This window comes from Pholcus phalangioides, unplaced genomic scaffold (genome assembly GCF_987345545.1).
Source record: "Pholcus phalangioides strain wild (caught in Gottingen) unplaced genomic scaffold, Ppha-v1.0 ptg000039l_1, whole genome shotgun sequence".
Lineage (NCBI taxonomy): Eukaryota > Metazoa > Arthropoda > Arachnida > Araneae > Pholcidae > Pholcus > Pholcus phalangioides.
Genome location: NW_028301625.1, coordinates 27,635,820 through 27,657,977, shown reverse-complemented (window position 1 = coordinate 27,657,977; position 22,158 = coordinate 27,635,820). Strand labels below are relative to the sequence as shown.

At 35.6% G+C, this 22,158-nt stretch overlaps 1 protein-coding gene across 2 annotated transcripts in view; it reads left to right on the top strand.

The window, feature by feature from the left end:
* Window positions 1-294: 294 nt before the first annotated feature.
* LOC149065785 (potassium voltage-gated channel protein Shal-like) overlaps window positions 295-22,158 on the top strand; it is a 187,738-nt gene continuing 165,874 nt past the window's right edge. For both annotated transcript variants that reach the window (XM_089253572.1, XM_089253571.1), the window contains exon 1: window positions 295-1,473. In XM_089253572.1, the coding sequence (XP_089109698.1) occupies window positions 359-1,473 (1,115 nt within the window). In that variant the 5' untranslated portion in view covers window positions 295-358. The remainder of the gene's footprint in view (window positions 1,474-22,158) is intronic.

The window sequence follows — 22,158 nt, the reverse complement described above, 5'->3', positions numbered from 1 at the left end:
TTCCAAGGGAAAAAAATATTATTATTTTTCACTTTTACATGAGAGAGGGGAATGATTTCTCTCTATGGTCAACATTCGTTCGATTTCCGAGAGATTTCCTCCGAAAGGTAAAATTGTTTCTGCCGTGCAGATGATTTTTGCGCTGATCCGTGTAAAAAGGTTTTCCTCCTATTTTTCTGGAGAGGCGAGCGTTTGGCGGGCTTTGGGCGCAATATGCAACTCTTGCTGGGAAGCCAACGCGTGTTTTCGTACAGATGCCACATAGTTGTATAGTATTAGTAGGGAGTCACAGGACGAGCGATGCGCTTCCACTAGAGCCCGGTGTGCATTTCGCAGCTGGACTCATCGCGGTCGAGTTATGGCTTCGGTGGCGGCCTGGCTGCCCTTCGCACGGGCAGCGGCCATCGGCTGGGTCCCTATTGCGAATAAGCCCCTTCCGGCCCCACCGGTGACCAGAGAGCACCGCAAGCGCGAAGACGAGAAATTTATCATCAACGTCAGTGGACGTAAATTCGAAACGTGGAGAAACACCGTCGAAAAATATCCGGACACGTTACTTGGATCAAATGAGAGAGAATTCTTTTACGACGAGGACTGTAAAGAGTATTTTTTCGACAGGGACCCTGACATATTTAGACACATTCTGAACTATTACAGGACTGGAAAACTACATTATCCTAAACACGAATGTCTTATGTCATACGATGAAGAACTGGCTTTCTTCGGAATCATCCCCGATGTGATAGGCGATTGCTGCTACGAGGACTATCGGGACCGCAAGCGTGAAAATGCCGAACGTCTCATGGATGATCGCTTGTCCGATGCGAATGAAGCGGACAATATGCCCCAGGGAAGCATTCGTGAAAGAATGTGGAGGGCTTTTGAAAATCCTCACACAAGCACTGCTGCACTTGTATTTTATTATGTTACCGGTTTTTTCATTGCTGTTTCGGTGTTCGCTAATGTCGTCGAGACGATACCATGTGGTAAAAACGATGCCACTGGAGAGACTATGTCCTGCGGCGAGACATACAAAGCTGCTTTTTTCTGTTTAGACACGGCCTGCGTAATGATCTTCACTGCAGAATATCTTCTAAGACTTTACGCTGCACCTGACCGGTGCAAATACACAAGAAGTGTGATGAGCGTGATAGACGTGGTTGCTATCATGCCGTACTATATTGGACTCGGCATTAAGGACAACGATGATGTGTCCGGAGCGTTTGTAACCCTGAGAGTGTTTCGAGTGTTCAGGATCTTCAAATTTTCGCGCCATTCCCAAGGCTTGCGGATCCTCGGCTACACCTTGAAGAGCTGTGCTTCGGAGCTTGGCTTCCTGGTGTTCTCTTTGGCCATGGCTATTATCATATTCGCTACTGTCATGTTTTACGCTGAGAAGAACGTGGAGAACACCACTTTTACCAGTATCCCATCCGCCTTCTGGTATACCATCGTGACAATGACAACTCTGGGGTAAGTATCTTTATCAGTACTTTTTGCATTTTCGACGTTGGAGTAGTCTCTTTTAAGTATATGTATCTTGACAGCAGTCTATCGTCAAGGATCACAATCGACAAGATAACGTCGCATGGCGTTTAAGGTAACCGTTGAACTTAATATCCGATAAATGACTGAATGAGGAAAGACGATGTTTAAAACTATTTCACAAAAGTCAAAGTTGATATCATACAAAATGCCCATGGTACATCATATTCATTGAATTTATCTGGTCTATAGCGTTTCTGGTAATGTGTTATACCTACGTTTCTCAATCTATGGTTCGCGGACCGTCCGCATAAAACAGGTGGTCCGGCAGCAAACTTAAGAGTTGAATTCTAATTAAATGAAAATTATTCAATTACAACCAATTACTGCTTACCACCGGGGATCAACAATTTTAACACAATTGACACATTTAAAAAGAAATACGATAATGGGATAAATCGAGAAGCTATCTATGCTTAAATAAGACAACCATAATGTTTTTATGGACAGTGTATTAGGCCTATATGCTATTAATTATTAGTTTTTTTCGTGATATATGACTTATATTGGGTTGCTGGTGTTTTTTATATTTGACGTAAATATTTTTCATGGGCACATTTATCATCTACCTTGTTGAGCAATTCGCCTGTTGTGGCCTTTGTATTTGTATCTGTATTTAATATAAATGATATTCACACAGTTTCGATTAATATATTAGCCCGTCACACTGTAAATTAGTAGTCAGTTGAATTCTTTCATTTCATTGATCCTTGGGTTCAGAAAGGTTGAGAAACGCTGTGTAATACAATACAACTCATACGACTGAATATATAGCATTGGTTTTCTAGAAAAAAAAGTTATCATCATTTAGTTCCAATAGCGCGGTTCTATCACATCAAATGATATGTAAAATGTAAAAGTAAAATGCGTAATTTTAATTTATTTCCCCGTGAATAATTAAATTTCGTTTCGATACAAAGAAGCTAATAAATATATATATAGATTGTAATGAATAATATAGAAAACACAAAACTTTATTATGAAAGGGTTTTTTTCGATAATTTGAGAATGGCATAATATTCATAGCAATTGTTAGTTATATGAATAACTCATTCATTTAGAAAGTGAAAAACCTACGCAGCCTTGAGAGTAAATCTCTCAGTCAGAATGAATAATAGCCGAAGTATGAACCACAATTAGACTAGAAATCTCTCTCTGAGCTTTTAGAAACATTTTTTTTGTCGACATTCATTAACTTATTATTATTTGACTGAGTCCATCACGTCTTCATTCTTCGCACGTTTCGGCGCGATGACGTTTGACTTTATTGCACTGAACAACGTTTCAGTGCATGAACGTTCCGCATCAGAAGCTATTTCCAGTGCCACGTACCATTTTAGCGAATATTGTCTATCGGATTGGATATTATCAATATTAACAACGTGACGTTAATATTGAATTTTCCCATTTTTAGAATCGAAATATTTTACGTGTATTGATTAATATTTATCGCGAAATGTTCATTTTCGCCTACAAAATTGCTTAATCCTCTTAACCTTATGTTACATATTTAACTCTCAATGCATCGTATAGCTGATAACCTGCAATCAATCTATAACCAATTTTTTCACTTTATTCAGTTTCGAAAAAAATTTATTTTCGTGTGTTCTCGTCCGTAGAAAATCATGGCAAACTTCAAATTAAAAATATTGTAGAGAAAAAACAGCGAATTAGCGAATTGCCATGGTGAAACCATGATTGAATGAGGTAAATTTAAAATTATAAAATAAAATTTTATATATCAAATTGATAAGGCTCGAAAAAAATCTTGGTTTGTAATTTTATTGGGCATTATCGACAATAAAAAGTGATATAAATTGCTGAATTAAAGATTATTTCTTGGTACTTTTCAGAGTTTACTTTACCTACATAGACTACAGTGAAACCTCTATATAAGGATACTCTGCAAATCGTCCAAAAAAATATCGTTGTAGAGGGATTATCGTTGTATCGATAGGCAGCAGTTCAACATTAAAGTGTAGACATTTCCAAACAAGACTGAAAAAATATCGATGTAGAGGGATTTATCGTTATATCGCGCATAGTTGTAGTGAGGTTTCGTTGTAATTCCAAAACGAACGCAATTGAATTCGATCTTTTTTCAGTAATGGGTCTACATAATACAACATTTTGCACATACGAAACGTCATGAGTAAAATATGCAAATTATCAACGCACTTGATGACGTTTCGAAAATCTTTACTGAATTAAATTTGAAAATATCATGTACTGTATTTAGATTTGAACAGTATGATACTCGAACTCGTATCAAAACCATTAATATTCATATCATTAACGCATCTACTAAATTCCATCGAAGTGGGATTCGCAAATAAACCTATATTTAGAGACGAAAGTCTGCTGTATGCGATTGATGCGATCCTCTTTGTGTGTTAGAATGTTTGGAGCATTTAATGTACTAATTTGCAAAGAAAGCTTCAGAGGATGATTTCAATTACGTTGGCATACGCTACTAAATTCAGTTCCTGTGTTTGGGACCAATGTATCTGTATAAAGTCAAGCCGCGTTCCTCTCGACAATTAATCTAATTACAATAATAAAACCGTTTCGACCGGATAAATTAATCGAAAACGAGGAATTTACGAAATGTCCTGTAAAATTCGGAAGCACATCTGGTACTCAGATCGATGCCTTAAAACACACAGCTACATATCATATACTTACTATTTTACGTCTATGAAGAGGAAAATTTAGTCCCATGTACCGCTGTTGCTTTGGTTTTCCTTCAAAAAATATATATTTATCGGATTAATATTCAATAACTTTTCTTTTAATCACCATTGCGTGTCTGAAGGAAAAAAAAAGAAAATGGATGAAAGTTTTTGAATTGAGAAAGTCAGAAACTTTCTTCATTTTCGAGATCATTTTCTGTCAGAGTTTGGTGATTACAAAATTAATCTTTCTCTATATACGTCATCAAAATTGAAAGAATGTTTCTCTTTTTCCTTGGGTATATGATAAAACATAAAAATGCTCCTAAACATTTTTCTCAGAAGAGACTGGAGGATTAAATCCAACAAATTTGAGTGAGAATATCATTAAACTTAAACAAAAATTTAAATGGAAGTATTTCGAAACAAGCGTGAATCTGTCTATATTTTCTGTCGAGTATACGATCCAAAGAAATATCTAATGGTTTAGTACGTGGTTACTTATTTAAAGATACGTCATTTGGTAATTTTTATCCAAACGATGACAAGGCGGACCACCATTTTAGTAGCCGTTGGATTTCCTTTATGTCTTTCACTAAAAGTTTGCTCGCTAACCACTGGAGTAGAGAATTTTCGTGATAGTCATATATTGCAAAATCGTTTCAACGCCATCTATCTTCAATGAGTGCAAGTAGTTTCATGGGTCAGGAAAAATCTCGACATGGACTTGGGCTATGGGTGGCCAACTCACATCTCTGCTCAAGGGCCAACATAATGGTCAGCTGCAGTACACGGGGGTAATATATGTATAAGCCCGTAAAATGACCCATAAAACTTGCAGATTTGTCTCTATCATAAGTAATATATTGAAACACGAGCAATTTTGTCATTAAACTTCTACCCTAGGCTTTGTGTTCTACTTCTTCATAAATTGATACAAATTCACATTGTTTATCTGGTTGTGTGCCCAGCTGTTGAGTATTAGCAGTTTTGCATCAGAAATTACAGTTTCTTTTGTGTGTGCGAATTCCATCCACAATATATTCACAGTTTTAATTTTACTGACAAAATTTTTTTCTGCCATTTTTTCTCTTACCCTTGATTTGTCGCTCTCCTATAGTAGCTTCCTTGCAGCACACGGATCGAATAAGCGTTCAAGGAACTGATTAATGAACCGATAGATTTCTAGAGAAGTTTTATAATTGGGAGGGAAATCTTCCTAAAGGCCAATCTCGCATGGATGGTATTGACAATCCGGAATGAGTAAACACGTGATGGTATCAAGATAAGATGGACCAGCTTCGCGTGGACTAGACAGATCACTACAGTATAAATGTGAAAGGTAAATGTGAAAAAAAACTCGCACCATTACTTAATTTAGTCGGATACAAAGGATACTCGCGTCCATATGATTACGATAAATGTATTCTTATTAACTGAGTTACCTTTTTTAACCAGAATATCTGAATTTTGTTTCGACAAAGTGCCAGTCTTCTTCAACGTGAAATACCACCAGCCCGTCATGTCGAAATTTACAGATGAATGTTTCTCTGTTTTCGAGGTAAATAACCATCGTGTCCAGGTGGGAACTCCCTCGGTTGAAGGCACAAAATAACCCAATTAATTGTGACAATTTTTTTGCCCTTTGGAATTATTAAGGTCTGTCTCGTCACTTGTTTTCGTTCTTCCGAGGGGGGGGGGTGTCTAATGTCTTCGGCATTTTGGACCACATGATCACCAAGTGTTAATGAAGTTTTTAATATTGCTACTTTCAGTGTAACCCACAAAAGGTGGTATGCGGTAAACCTGTATATATTTTCGGTTAATATTATGCCTCCATTTCGGAAAAATAAAGCACGCTTCTCATATATTTAATGATCCCCGGACACTCTGTAATTATAAAACACAGATATTATTATAGCAATCACCAACAAAAATTTCAGTTACAAATGAGCTTTTATTTACTGATAGCAAAAATGTATTTTTTACAGTCTCAATACACTAGAACTGGAGTTCTTAAGCTATGGGTCGTGGCCAAAACTCCGGTCATAAGGCTTCTATACTTCAGTGAGGGGTCGTATGGTTCCCATAATTTATAAAAGAAATAATTTCAGATTTTTAATGGAAATTCAGAATTTATTTAAGAAATAATTCCAGATTTAGTGAAAATTCAGCACTTATTGAAGAAATAATTACAAAATTTTGATGAAATTTTTTTTTCTAGTAATGGTATATTGGAAATTTTTAGGATTGAGATTTATTTAAGAAAAGAAATACATTCAGAAACCTTGTTAGATAAAGTTAATTTCAAAAAATTAATTAACTTTATCTAATTAATTATTAAAATCATTTAGATAAACAATTTTTTGTAGTGTCTAAAGTTATTGATATTCACTTATTTCGAAACTAAGTGAGAAATATTCAATAAGAATTTTTGTATCAAAAATAAAATCTATGAGTCACGAAGTTGTTCTTGTTGATTTTGGATGAAGGCTGAAAAAGGTTAATCCGCATAAAAACGTATTGAAAAAAAATCATACAAAAATAGATATAAACTGGTCTTGCTAGCATATTTTTAAGTAGCTGTTACCCGCAGCTTCGCTCGTGTGGATTTGGTAGTCAGAAAATTAGTTCGCGATGATTGCCCCATAAAATATTTGAACACCTCATGGGAGTTGAGTTCTGAAAAATCCCTTTTTAGTGAGTCTCTACATTACAAAATAAAAATACTGACCAAATTTCATATTAGTAGATCTAGCTGTTTCGGCTCGGTGTGATTTCTCTATTCAAACTTTCAACCCTTTAAGGGGTCGAATTGCGAAGAACCCGTTCTTAGTGAGCCTGTAAGTCATGAAATAAAACTACTGCCCAAATTTCATATTTAAACAGTGGTTTTGGCTCGACGATGATGAATCAGTGAATCAGTCAGTCAGGACATGTCATTATACACTTAGTGGCCAAAAAATTAAGAATACTCCTCCCTCAAACTTCGATCGTCCTTGCAGCACGTGCGCTGACGTAATAAACCGGATTTGCTGATGAAAAGCTTTCTCCTGGTCAGAAGCACCAGTTAACGTTGCAATCTGCCTGTTCATGAGGAAAACAAAAGATCTGAATGACTTTGAATGCAGCATGATTGTCGGCTCCAGAGGGTGCAGTTCCAGTATCTCCGAAGCTGCTTGGCTTTTCTCGTACAACAGTATCTCGAGTCTTCAAAGAATGGAAGCTAAACGGAAAAACTTCGAGCGGAAATCGCTTGTGAACGAAAGAGCTGCCAGGCGACAGACACGCATTGTGTGCAGCAACAGAAGAGCTACAACGCAACAAATTACAGCGCAATACAACTCAGAATCATCGCAAAACATATCCGTATTCACAAGACGGATTTTGAAATGAATTGGTTTCAATAGCCAGCGACCAACAAGAGTCCCTTTAATTTCGCTGCAAAACTGAAGAAAATGGCTTTTGTGGGCTAGAGAACGCCGAAATTGGACATTTGATGAATGGAAGAAGGTTGTCTGGTCTGACGAGTCAAGATTTCTTCTCTGTGAAGTTGATGGCAGGATCCGTTTGTGGCACCAGCAGCATGAAGCCATGGATCTAGCATACCACATCATACCTGTTCAAGCGGCTGATGGCGAAATCAAGCTCTGGGGAGCATTTTCCTGGTATACTCTTGTTCCTTTATTTTTATTGGAAACATCCGTCAATGCCAGCGCCTACCTCTACATCGTTGCTGACCACGTGCACCCATTTATAACCATAATGTTTCCTGATGATGATGGTGGCTATTTCCAGCAGGACAATGCACACTCCCACGGGGCTGGAATTATCTCAGATTGGTTTGAGGAACATGATTCAGAGTTTCAATTGCTTCAATGGTCCCCCCTCAGTCACCCCATCTCAGCCCAATTGAGCATTTAAAAGCCTGTTAAAAGCTCCGAAACACTACCTTCTAATTTGAGCTGCCATTTCGTTAGCATTCCTCCTCAACGGTTTCAGCAACTTATAGAGTCCATGCCTAGAAGAATATCTGCTGTCATCAAAGCCAGAGGAGGTCCCACACGATATTAGTGGTGAGTAGCAGGGTGTTCCTAACTTTTTGGCCACTGCGTGTATATACATAGATTGAAACAATGTATCATCTCAGCAATTTAATTAATTAGAGTGGATTTTTTGATCTATCAACTTAATGGATTTATTTTTTAAGGGGAAAACATAAAGACTAAAACATGCAGTTTGCCCTGATTTGATGTTATTTATAAACTGATAAAATCTCACTTGGCAAAAAGTTGTATAGTTTTTTTACTTGAATTTTATTTCCAATCCCCCTTTCGATTTGGTGCGCTTTTATAAATCTCTGAACACGTAAAATTTCACCAACTCTCGAAAAATAAGGAATCTATTCTTTCTAGGTAAAAAGTGTTATTATATACGTCGCCGTATTTTTTGCATTTAAATGACACTAAAAGATGTTATTTTCTAAAATGCCAAAAAAATTGCGGAAATAAATTGTCATAATGGGTTTTTTGACTACGCATTCGCCATGTACAGCGTGTCTTATCACCAGGTTTACAAACTTCTATGAGGGGTAAGGTACACCTAGACGATTCGGTCGGAAATACTTTCTTGACGCGGTAGATGGCGTTATACGGGAGCGGTGGTTTGGGAGGTTTGGTGCATTGGCCTGTTCGATATCGTTGGATCTATCATGCATGCCTTGATAACTTCTTTCGGAGTTCCTCAGACTGGAGGCATATCAAAACATTGGTGTATGATACCCGTTTCCAGCACTGAGGAACTTGTTGCCTGCATTGCAGGGAATTCCTAAACATGCCCGGAATCCTCCAGAATGTTCAAAATTCAATGCGCCTGCGATGGCAACCTGCATCACAGTTCGTGGGTGACACTTTGAACACCTTTGACCTCTGTTACTTTTTCGATGTGCATTTATTATTAAAACGCGTGTTCGCTTACGCGGTGTCCTTTCACTTCTGGTGTTTTCTGTATACCTTACCAAAGAAGCATTTCCATCCATGCATTGCTATGATATTCTGAGTTGTCTAGGCGTACCCCTACTACTCCTAAAAGTTTGTAAACCTGGTGCTGAGACATTCTGTATATTAAAATACAGTGAAACTTCGATATAACGATAGTCTACGTGGACCAAGAAAAATATCATTGTAAAGGGATTATTGTTGTATAGAGAGGCACCATCATCATTATGTGCCACAAAGTTTATGCTGTTACTGACATCTTTACCAGATCTGCGTTGTTAGTACCATCAAAAAATGTCCTTTAAAGTACAGTATTTGTTAGCCGCGAAAAACTGTAACTGATTAGTTGAATGATAAAATTCAGTTGTACGCATCACTCCTGTCAAGGTGTTTATTACAAGAAGACCGTATGACCACACACCTGCGTACTACACAGAAAAGACCATTACCAACTTCATCAACACTTACGGTGATCACGTGATGCAAAATACAGATATTTTTGGACGCCCTGGGAAGAACGAAAACAAGTGACAAAGCTATAATTAAATTCAGGACGATTTTGATCAAAATATAAAAAAATTTCGTTGCAGCGGCTTCAAAATCTCTTAAAAATATCGTTATAGAGGGATTTATCATAGTAGATGATATCGTTGTATCTAGAGGAGTTTAATACTAGACTATAGGCCAAGGGTGCTCAACCTTTTGAAAAGCGCGGGTTACTGCATTGATTTGAAAACTTGTCACGGGCTATTTCATTGAATGGTTTAGAACAGCGCGTAGGTTACTTAAATGATTGTAAATATGCTGCTGCTCACTTAAGTGCTCTGAAACTGTACCGCAAGCCACTTAAGTAATCTGTTGATGTGCCGCAGGCTGCTTAACTGCATCAAAACTGTGCCACTAGTCACTCAAATGAAATATAAATAAGCCGTGGGTCACCTAGATGATCTATAAATATGCCGCGGGCGATCTAAGTGATGTGTAACAGTACGGCGGGTCACTTAAGTGACCTGCGCCACATTTCCAGATTACTAAAGTGATCTGAAAACGTGCCGAGGGTCAGTTGAGTGATCTGGAAAAGTGCAGCGACCTGCTTAAGAGATCTGAAACCTATAAAATGAGACAGATACCCCCACGTTAATATTCCTTACGTTCCTTCAACAAGTGATCGGGAACTGCTCCACGGTTTACTTAAACAGTGGCGTTGGAGCCAGGGGCGGTGTGGGTGCTCAGCACCCACGATAATTGTGGCACTAGTCTGAGTACCCACAGGTTCGAAAGACTTCCGAAGCCCCTGCACTAAAGGGATCAGGACATATACAGCGAGACACTTGATTCATCTGAAAATAAGCCACGTAGCTCATATTTACAAAATTAGGTTTGATGTCGTGGGCCATGGGATGAGCATATATGCTATAGGCCAGTGGTTCCCAAACTTTTCAAAAAGCGACCCCCCCCCCTCTCTTTTGATAAGAATTGTGTACGCTACCACCTACATAGGGAGTTATCCCGTTTCCGGGACATTTTAGATTTTTTTTTGTTAATGAATGTGCTTTAATTTCCGTAATCAATGATGAACGAAATCAAATTAATTTTCGATATTAGTTAATAGAACTGTTTTATTATGAGATTTGAACTCCCCACATGCTTTTTATCTTTGAATCTGCAGACGGTGTCACCAACAGAGCCGCAAGTTAGGAAGAAATACATATTTTGCGCATTGTAATGCGCAAAAATGTAAAAAAAAATATTTTCAGCTCCTTTTGTAGAAAAAATAGTTTTAGTATTTTGAATATTCGTAAGATTATTAAGACTTGCTTTATATATTTATACTACACAAAAATTTATTTTTCCACTACAGGACTATTTTCTATTATAATGAGTACACGCACCCGCTGTACTCCCCACAATATATGTTTAACCCTATTCTCCTCCTTCCCGATTAATTGTTCATAATCTGAAATATAGATATTTCCCTCATTCGTTCGCATACTGCTCATTGTTCTGTTTTTCATTTTAAAAATATGTAAAATTATTTTAAATCGGCTGATTCTTTCTGAATCCCCATGGATAAATATTAGCTTGATCTATACTGATTATATTGCACGTGTAGAATTATCAGTATACATCAAGCTAATATTTATACATAGCCTTTATACAGGGTGGTAACTATCTATGTTGTACTAAGTCAGCCACCTCGTTGGGCAATTTGCCTGTTGTGGCGTTGTATTTGTATTTGTTGTATTTGTATTTGTTGTATCTGTATTTTATATTATTTTTATTATAATTTCTAATTTGAGGGCATTCAGCATACAAGAGAATATTATATGCTGAACTACCCTTAAAAAGTTTTGAGAGGGATGAAGTTGTTCTTCAAAATTGTTTTTTCGAATAATACAATGGCTCTAATAACTACCATAAAACTAAACGTTTCTAAGTTAAAAGTTAAAATACCCAAATTTCAGACCAGAAACAAAAAAACTTTCCATGTTCCCAAAGGAACTGAGAAAAGGAATTTTTAGGGCTGCAGATTTCAGAACTGGTATTAGTTTTGCCGAATCGGCTCTAGTTTTTGAGATAATGCATAATATCGATATTTCAATATAGTCTGCAGCCACTAATTTTTGCGTGGAAATTTTTCTTTCACTTTTTTTTTCATTTGCTATCATATTTTATCCAACACATCATTACCAGACATCAGTGATCTTTATGTATTGATATTAAGTTTATTAATGATTTACATTTCGCGCAGTTTCAATGTGATTTGTATGCTGCTGGATCCAGAGCTCGTTGTTGGAAGAGGTGATTTTACAAAATAATAATGAATAAATAAATAAAATGAGTAATACACTGTGTGAATTCGGTGACCATACATCCTTCATTTTGCCCCGTATTTTCCGGAAATAGCACCGATTTTTTCTGTTTTTTCTCCGTCCCGAATTTTTCGAAAAAATGTACTGATTTTTCTTAGTTTTTAGTCGAAGTTTTCTTGAATTTGTAGTTTAATAAAAAAAACATTTATACAGGTAATGTTTAACGGATTGAGTGAAAAAAATGCAATATTATCATATAAAAGTTCCAAAATTTCATGAATTATCGAGTTTTGCTTGGAGGTGGGTGACCACAACCATCATCCTCCCCCATAGATCCGTACCTGGCTTATGGTATTACCATTGAATTTCAACGTTCACTTCATCCCAAAAACTAGAGCCGATCTGATAAAACCAATGTCAGATTCGAAATCAGTGCCCCAAAAGCATCCTAATATCACTGAAATGTTTTTAGAACAAAATCAGTATTGAGTAGTGTAGTCAATAGAAAAAATCCGAAACCAAAAATATTATTTTGAATAGGTGAATTCACATAACATAATAAGTTTGATTAAAAGTTTCCGATTGAATCGTTGTTATTATTTTACTTTTTCCACCAGTCACACATTCGTCAAGCTACCCCATTTTTTACATCCTTCATTGAAGATTTTTTTTACGCGTAACAGTTTCAGTGAAAGTTCAACAAAAATCCAAAGAAAATATTGCCGTTTTATTGATCAACGTGTAATCTGATCAATGTGTACATAGGGGACGAAGCTAATGTGTAATAACAAGGTTATAATATCACACTACATGAAGAGAAAAAAACATCAATCGTGAAGGAAGAAGGCAGAACTTGGCTTCTAATGGGATTGAATACATCAGTTAATTTTCAAGAAGTGACAACCCGCTGCTGACGGAGAAATGTACTTTCCTTCGGAGTTTGGCACATAACTGACCGTTAGAAAAATGACACATCACAAAATTTCAAAACCTTATAACTCACTTAATCCGATCCAAAAAACGGAAAACATTTTTCCGTATTAGTTTTTCACCAGAAATCACGAGTGTAAAATTATTGGGCGGTCGATAGTTACCACCCTGTATGATACATGTATGGAAGTAGCTGTTTCTCTGAGTTGAAGCATTTTTGTTCTGATATATTTTTACTAACGTTGCGAAGAATAAAAATAAAATTCCTATTCGGACGTTTCCATTTTGGAGCATCTCTGAAGAACCCCTAGTTCGTTAATGTTCACCCCCCTTCCCCAGCGGGAAGCGATCCACACTCTGGGAACCACTGATATAGGCGATTCCAAACAAGATTTGAAAAAATATCGTTGTAGAGGGATTTATCTCTCTCATTATATCGAGTATCATTGTAGCTAGTTTTCACTGTATACACTTTACCATAGAGGGGCAAGCTTTCCTGCACTAGAAGTATAACACGGGTTGAGTAACAAGGATTCTTAACTTTTCTCATTATACAGAGCAGGTGCTGTAACCAGGATTTTTTCCGCTCGGGGCAAACATGATTCACATAATCAATCAATCAATCAAATCAAATTTATTGTTATCATATAACAGTACACACAATAAAAAAAAAGAGAAAAATTTACCAAGGAGTCAATCAAAAAATGACCCATTCTGGTAAATGCTAGTAAAAATTAGTATGGAAAACAGAATAGTCGACTAAAAAAAAAATCACTATTATTCAAATTAAAATAAAAATTCATGGCAACAGAGGAGTGCAATTTAAAAACAGTTCTACATGCTGCAACTAAAAATATAATTTTTTAGATGTTGGAATAAAAGCAAAAACGACTAGATGCAGCATGTAATTAAATTAAACTGTTACGTTATTTAAGGATTATATGAGCAAGAGAAAAAACATTAAAACGAACTCTCTATACCATCAAGTGAGAACATGTATTGCTTGACACATTTTTTAAAGGATGATAAATTAGTATTGAGTGATTTCTGGTGGTAATGTATTGTAGAATTTTGGGATAAGGTAAGTAAAATGTTTCTTCAACAATGTTTTATTAGGAAACGAAAGTGAATACATATTATTTAGTCTATTTGAAGATCGAGATGTATTTGAAGGCAAGGAGAATTGACCTTTGAATAGGAGGAGAATAGATTTATAGAAATATACTTGACGTAATGTAAATATTCCAAGATGTCGATGAAGTTGTATTGATGGTGTAGTAAAATTATTTGTGATGATTCTAATTATTCTCTTATGGAGGCTGATTATAGGGTAAAGGGTTGAAAGGTAGTCAGAACCCCAGACAGTTAGATCACATAGTAGGAGTGAGTGAAACAAGGAGTAATAAAGAGTTAGTAAAAACGACTGATTCAAGTAGGGTTTGAGATAGTAAAATTTATAAATTGCCAGCCGTAATCTTTTTTGCAAGTACTTGATATGACTCTTCCATTTAAGATTGTGATCAATGTATACGCCAAGGTATTTAATTGTAGTAACTTGTTCGAGACATGAACAATTACAATCAGAATTAATAGTGCAATTGCGATTATGGAAAATTAAATTAGGGTGAAAGTGAATGTGTTAGATTGGGAAGAGAAATTTATAAACTTAGTTTTTGATGTATTTATCTGACGATCGATAGCAACAAACCACTTTCGGATTCTAATTAAATCAGTATTGATTAGGTTATGTAGAGATCGTGATAATTTTATAATGGTGTTCTTTGCTGCCCCCACGTGAAATAACCTTGCAATTTGGAAAAACATTGGGAAAGAGCATTGTTAAATGCGGAGAAACAGTTTTACCTTCATTTAACGCTGTTCTTTCCGAAATTTCCTCCATTTTCGAATTATAATATGTCTGTGAATGTTGCACTTAGAAACGTGGACCTTCTTTTGTTGGCATCAGGAGAGACAGGGCAACAACTTTCTAATTGGAAGTTAGAGCACGGGGGTACCGTAGAAATATTTAGATTTTTTATTTTGTTACACACTGTGTTTTCACTCTCAAAACTGGTATACGATAATTTTTGGACGCCTGTTGACCATTTCTTAAACTGGAATAAATCAGAATTTGAATTTGAAAAAAAAAACTTTTTGTACAGTCCCCGTGTGAGCCACAAAACCCAGTTAGAAAGTTTTTGCCCTGTTTCTCTTCATAAAAACAAAAAAATTCATGTTTCCGAGTGCAATATTCACTGAGCTATTTGAATTCGAAAAACGGAAGAAATTTGGAGGGAAAAACAACGTTAAATGCTGGTAAAATGGTTTTTCCTTTTACCCGCTCAGTGGATAATGCACTTAGAAACATGGATTTTTTGTTTGCATCAAGAGAAACAGAGCAACGACTTTCTAAATGGGTTGCGGTGCACAAGGGGACTGTATAAAAAGTTTATTTTTTATTTTAATAACTATACAACCCCTGGAAACATAAATGATGTATCCGAGTACTACACGTTATTTGGATAGTTTTTCGAATTGGAAGTATGCCTCTAGGATCAACGGTTCGCCAGTAAAATGTCATACCCCTTGTTTGCTATGCACCCTGTATATTCCAACACACACATACAAACCCCGATCTTATTCAAATCATAAATTTAAAATATTTGCTTTCGTAATCTTTTGTTGTCTCGAAAACCTGACTCATATCCCACGGAGAACAGCTACTGAGTTGAGGGAAAATGTGAAGAAACTTCAATTCCTTAGTGTTAGAAAACTGATAATGATTTCTAGTGGAGGCTAAGATCAATGTCTTCCTTCAACTGTAGGTGACAAGTTGGATCAACATAGAAAGAGCAGCAGCTCTCCGTATGTAAATGGGCTTAACTCATTATATTGTCAGCAACACCCCGACAGATGTCTTGTCCCATTCATTTGAACACTCACATTTTTCCATGCCCCTTCTCCCTCTCAAGAGAAAGAGAGAGAAATGGCATGTGGTGTAGATCTAGAAACTTCTAATTAACGGCAGCAAATCGCTGAAGATATTGTTCAGAAACTTGTCGCCAATTTTTATCTTTCGTGTCTCGGCTCTCCAAGGGCTTTACTCGATATTTGGCAGCTATTGACTGTGAGCTTTGGTGTTGATCCCAAATCATTACTTGCTCTTCTCTCCACTTGCACTTCCCTTTTCCACGTTTATTGAAGAGGAACAGGTACTTTAAAATGGTCCTACTATCGATTGAAATCTTATTACCGGAAAGGGCTGTATCGCATTGATCGAAAACTCATTAAGGAATCCTGCAATTGTTATGAGTGAAGTTCCGACTCTCTCTCTCTCTCTCTCTTCTTGTTTGTATTCTAGTTCCACGCTTTGCCAAAGTGACGACGGAAAATCTCAAACGGTTTATGCTACACGACGTACTTGGTGTGTTCTCTACGCTAAGCATGAATCAGTTGGGTCGGTAGAGGATACTAAATTATGGGCGAAAGAAATTGTCACACCTCAACTAGATTGCTAGATGTCGTATTGATAACAAACGAATTTCAAAGTCTGTGTTTGTTACGTGAAATAAATCATCCCCAGTTTCTGTGGACGACCATGAAATTTGGGGATGTGCATACAACGATCCTATCAAGAAGAAAGTAATTGAAAGCTTTCATTCAGGAACCAATAACCTAATTATACATGATAATTGAGATTAATTTTTTGAAGGTTTGGCACATGGACCCTTTAACCCTTTAATTGGCAAGCATTGAAATATCCAGAGGAGAAAAATTTTGAAGGAATAAAAATTAAGGAAATGAGATGCCCTGAATGATATTGCATGACAAAAAAAAATTATTGCCAATATTTAAAAAAATATGGGCTGTTGCACTTTAGGCAACACTGTATTTATCTGATTTACATAGATTTGAACATTATGAAAATGTCATTTCTTGTTTGCCAACTTACTTTTCTATTATTGTTGAAGAATGCACAGCAATATGTCTCCTCCACACATGCTATTTCCCTCTAAAATGCAAGGATTAAAAATTGCTCTTGGTTGGCTTGTCAAAAAATAGGAGACATGTATACCTTTTGAACCATTCTCCTGGTGATTATAGAAACTTCATGAAAAGCTCACATGTTTAGGAATTGCTTAGAAGCATCAATGCTGAAGGGAGCTCGAAATATACAATGCCTTTATTTGAAAAATATAAGCAACACGTGTTGCTTTAGAGAGCGACACGGCCAAATAAAGGGTTAAAACAATGACCGTAGTGACTTGAAGAATAATTAATTGATTATGCAACACACATTTTTTTACTCCCGTCTGTCGGAAGAAAACATGTTCTAGTGAAGCAAAAAACTTTTTAGGTCTAGTATTCGAATGAACACATTGCACTATCATGTATATTTGTATTTCAGTTTGGCACAGGGTCCGAAATACGCAAACGACCTTTCAAATATTGTTGGCATTAGCTTAACCAGATATACTGCTTTCACTATTCATCGATACACTGTTGAAGTAAAGTGAGAACAGCTGTGTACGACATGAAAATCAATTGACTCCGCTATGCAGATTTGGCGTCGGTTACAGCTATAGTTAACACGAAATGTAATTAATTATGCCACTAGCTCTCTTAAACATCATCAAGCGACATTAGAGCATAATTACACTCACACACACATTAGAAGCATTTGCTTTTAGCTCATGAAGTGAAGCGTGTGTCAGATGATTTGGTAACAGTCTTCTCACACATGCCAACATTTCTATGTCTTATAAATAATCAACAAGTAAGTAGCAATTCCCATTTTCCAGTATTTTGCTCATTAAGAGCGAAATACTTGAGGAATTTGTTTCCTGATGTAATCAAGTCAAAACGGGATGGCTTAGAATCAAAATGTCCATCGTATCCAATTATACTATTTGATGAGTAACAATCAACAACATTTTTATATTCTTGGTGTTTTATTTTTTTTATTATTTGATTTATTTTATATTAGACAAGACAAAACAACACAAAACCTAACATGACAAAAAGACAAAAAACCAACACTATTTGAATCAAAGGGATAATCTTTCCATAGGTCATAAAGAGTAACTTACAAGAAATGAATATCCAATATTTATCGAATTCAACTGAATATCCAATACTTAAAAAACCCATTCTAATTTGCATTTTCCTTGCTGAATATCATTGCGTTTCACCCCATTAGTTTCTACATTTTAAACCATTAAAAAAAAGGATATAAAAACCCATCTTAAAAAATTTAACATTTTTTTATACACTTCATAAAAAAATACAAATATTTTTCAAATAATTACATTAAATTCAATCTCGAAATTGGCAAAATGATTGCATATTAACACCTTAAATTTTTCCTCCTTAAAAAAATCATAATAATAATTAGATAATGTAATCATTTACTTACATCAATCTGAAAACAAGATTTTTCCTAATCAAATGAAACAATAAAAATACATATTATTCTAAACCAGTAATATATACTGGTTTACAACAATTATTATAACGTTCTTTTTTTTTACCAAACTTGAAAAGGAAAAAAAACGGAAAGGTATATTAAAACCAGAGAATTGCGAAGATTCATTAAAAATCTAATTGCATAATGAATAGTGTAATCAATTCCAGCACAAATAAGGTTGGATGAAAGCTTAATTCTTTGTTCTCAAGCAAATGCTCATCAAAAAACAGTTTTTATTTTTTCAATAGGAAGTGCTCTTTATGCATTTTATTTGATCTTAATAATACTTGAGTTTTCCATTTATTCTTTCTTCTGATTAATCCCTGAAAATGCTTAATTAAAACAATTGAGAAGCCTGAATAATACCCAGGGAACGGTAAATGACAGCCAAAAGCTCCATGAAAGTATTCTCAGGTTTTTTTTAAATAGTTTGTTTTAGATTTAACATACTGAATCGTACATTATAAACGTTAAATGAATAGACATAAACCGAGCCGTGTTTGTCGTGAGTACGAATGCTCTTTACAAGTTAATATATAACAAAATTAAAATCGATTAAAAGCTCTCAGTAAATGTTACAACAATTTAATGTGAAATGATGATGATAATGATAATTTTAATCATCCCGTGGATTTTTCTATATCTTTTTTTGTCAGAAAAAAAGTTTAAAAATTGATCATTTTTTAAATATGTGTTAGTGTTTTTCGAATTGATTATGAGTAGAAATTAATGAAATACTGTACTGATTTTAATTTACCCATCCTAAGCTCGTCATTACTTTGATGACAAAGTAATGATATAAAGCATTGGAATGCAAAGAAATTTTAATAAAGAGTAGAAAAACTATTTACAACAAACGAATCGATAAAATGACGGCAAATAATAATAGAGAAGCGTTAAGAATCAATATTAGTACCGAATTGTATTTTAAGGATATTTATTATGAAGAGCCTCTAGAAATAGTATTTAATTGAGACAATGAAAGAGAGAGAAAAAAAAACGTGTATCACAAAAACCAGTGAAGGAACCGAATGAAATTACGAGTAATACAATACGATTGTTAGACTCAAGAAAGAAACAAGTTTGAATTAGGCCGATATACCTTTAGTGGAATTTAAAATAATGACAGAAAACAAAAGTATTGCTTTGAAAAAGTATGATATGTAAACGAAACTATTTATATATATATATATATATATATATATGATATGAGTATTATTTTGAAAACGTTAGACCAAAAATAAATGCATACCTAATTTCTTTTTATTCAATGTCTTCCAATGTTTCGTTCATATACACCCACCTTGTTTCATTTGCAAATTAGACACTTTTCTCCAGCAACCTTAGATACTTCACCAAGCAACATTAGATGCTTCACCAAGCAACACTAGATACTTTTACCAACGCGACACTTTTGTTTTCTGTTATTATTTTTAAATCCCACTGAAGCCATATCTGTGTATCTGCATGTTGTTTTCTTAGGTCAATATGCAGGTTGTTTGAGAAAAACATCGCCAAAATGAAAGGGCAATTCAGGGATACGATAACAATCCAAAATCCCATAGTAACATAGGTGCGCAAACGTCATCTGGAAGCAGCAGACGCCATTTAAAATACATAATACGTAATACAAGGACCTTGAAGAAAAGTCCTTCTGTAGTTACATATTTAAGAACAATACTACTACAGTAGATGGTCAAAGTTTTTGCCAGACGCACTTACACACGCATTACTTCGACGCTGCATGGACTGCCGCAGATTCTCAAAAATATCAGGTGCATCTCGAACACGCCCTGCTGCCTCAACGATTCTTCCTACAAAGTCTTCCGGTGACGAAGACGAGAAAGAATTCACGAATCCTTTTGAAAAACCCCCCATGAGGAAAAATCTCTGGGGACAAATCTGGGTCATATCAATTGTCCATTATGTCAGCCGCTGTGGTGGTCGAGTTCTTATATCATCATCATGAGGACCCGAGTTCGAACCCCACCGTCACCACAGTGATGGTCGGCTGAAGTTGGTTTTCTGTGGTTCCCTACTTCGAGGCACGAATGCGAGCCGATGCCCCCGTTAAAAGTCTCGCCACAGGGAGCAACAGGCCTACAATGGTATAAATATTCAATCATTACACTTCACTTCTGAAATGTAGATGGCAGCACTGCAAAATCAGACACAACACTATATATGCACTCAGACTGTTACGTACTCACACTTCCGACACAACTCACTCGGTAGTAGTTGACCATGACGAGATAGGACCAGAGTTACGCTCGGTTTGAATGAATGAATGTTCATTATATCGGGATTGCTTTACAAGTGCGTGACGCAACAACTTCCTGTAGCGGCTCCGGATGGCATTTGCTCACCTATGCTCCCATGTGACTTTGGATTGTTGTCGTATGCTTGAACTACCCTTTCATTTTGACGATGTCAGATTGAAAAACCTTCTATAAAAATTGTTTTGCTGTATAAATTTCATTACATTCTGTTCATTCATTCCCCCTAGTTTGCAATAAACATTTCTTTTCATCATCTTGGTTTGCTCGTGCTGGTTAAATGCTTTTTCCATGGGTTGTATATGTTACGTTGAAAGTGATAAACCGGTGGTTATGTATAATCACCAGTTGTTATGCATAATCACCAATCTCGTCTCGTCAAGTTTGATAAAATTTCCTACATTTATCACAATTTCCAAATGAAGTTTGATAAACATGGAAAAATTTATGCCCACATATATAAATAATTTAAATTCAACCACTTACCGCACAGCTTCTCCTGTAGTGATGGGTGCATAAGTATCTTGCCATAAAAATTCAAATTAAATTCAAATAAGTGTGAAAATTTTTATGAGCCTTGTAATGTTGGTTTTTTCCGCATTTACTAACACGTGCAAACACAACCAAAATTACCTATCGAATTCATCATTCTAGACTGAAGTTTGAGCATAATGTCCAGTAAATTTAAATAATTCATCGGCGATTTATCATATCCACCAATACGAGTTGGAGATTATATATAATAATACCAGTAAATGTGTGATAAATTCGCAAAATGCATCAAACTTATCGTAATAGTTGATGATTACGCATAATCACCTGATTTATCGTAACATACTGTACAGGGGAAACAGTTGTTCCTTGACCATAGTAAACCTTGAAACACACTTGAAATAGTTTTGATTGCTGATGTTCTTGTAATGTAAGAGATTGGAAATATATAACCTTACAACTAAACGTGGTTTCATCTCATTGTCTATGGCATTGACAGAGATTTTGCAAGTACGCAAATCAAGTAAAAAACAATGGTGTTCTTGTTTTTGGTGTGTTTATTCCAACGTTTCAAGTTTAGTGAACTATATTTAGTAATTATAATCTATGCATTCTCCTGTGTAATAAATCGTATCAAGTGCTCAATCATACACACACCAAGAGCATCATGAAAAAAGTTATTAATATTTTTCACAAATGGTAGAGCATCGTGTACCTTGAAACAAAAAAATATCGTTTACCTTGGAACAGTATAAAATTTGACATTTCCCTAGTTTACCTTGGAATACTCAACTTATACTAATTTTTAATACTTCTTCTTTTTTGCTTTTAAACGCAATTTATATTTTAAATTTTAGTTCTATATACTTTTTCTATAAAAACTTACTATATCCATTTCTTCTCTTCCATTCACTTACGGTTATTTCTTAGTCAAATTTGTTTTAAAAACAAAGTTTACAGTGTGGC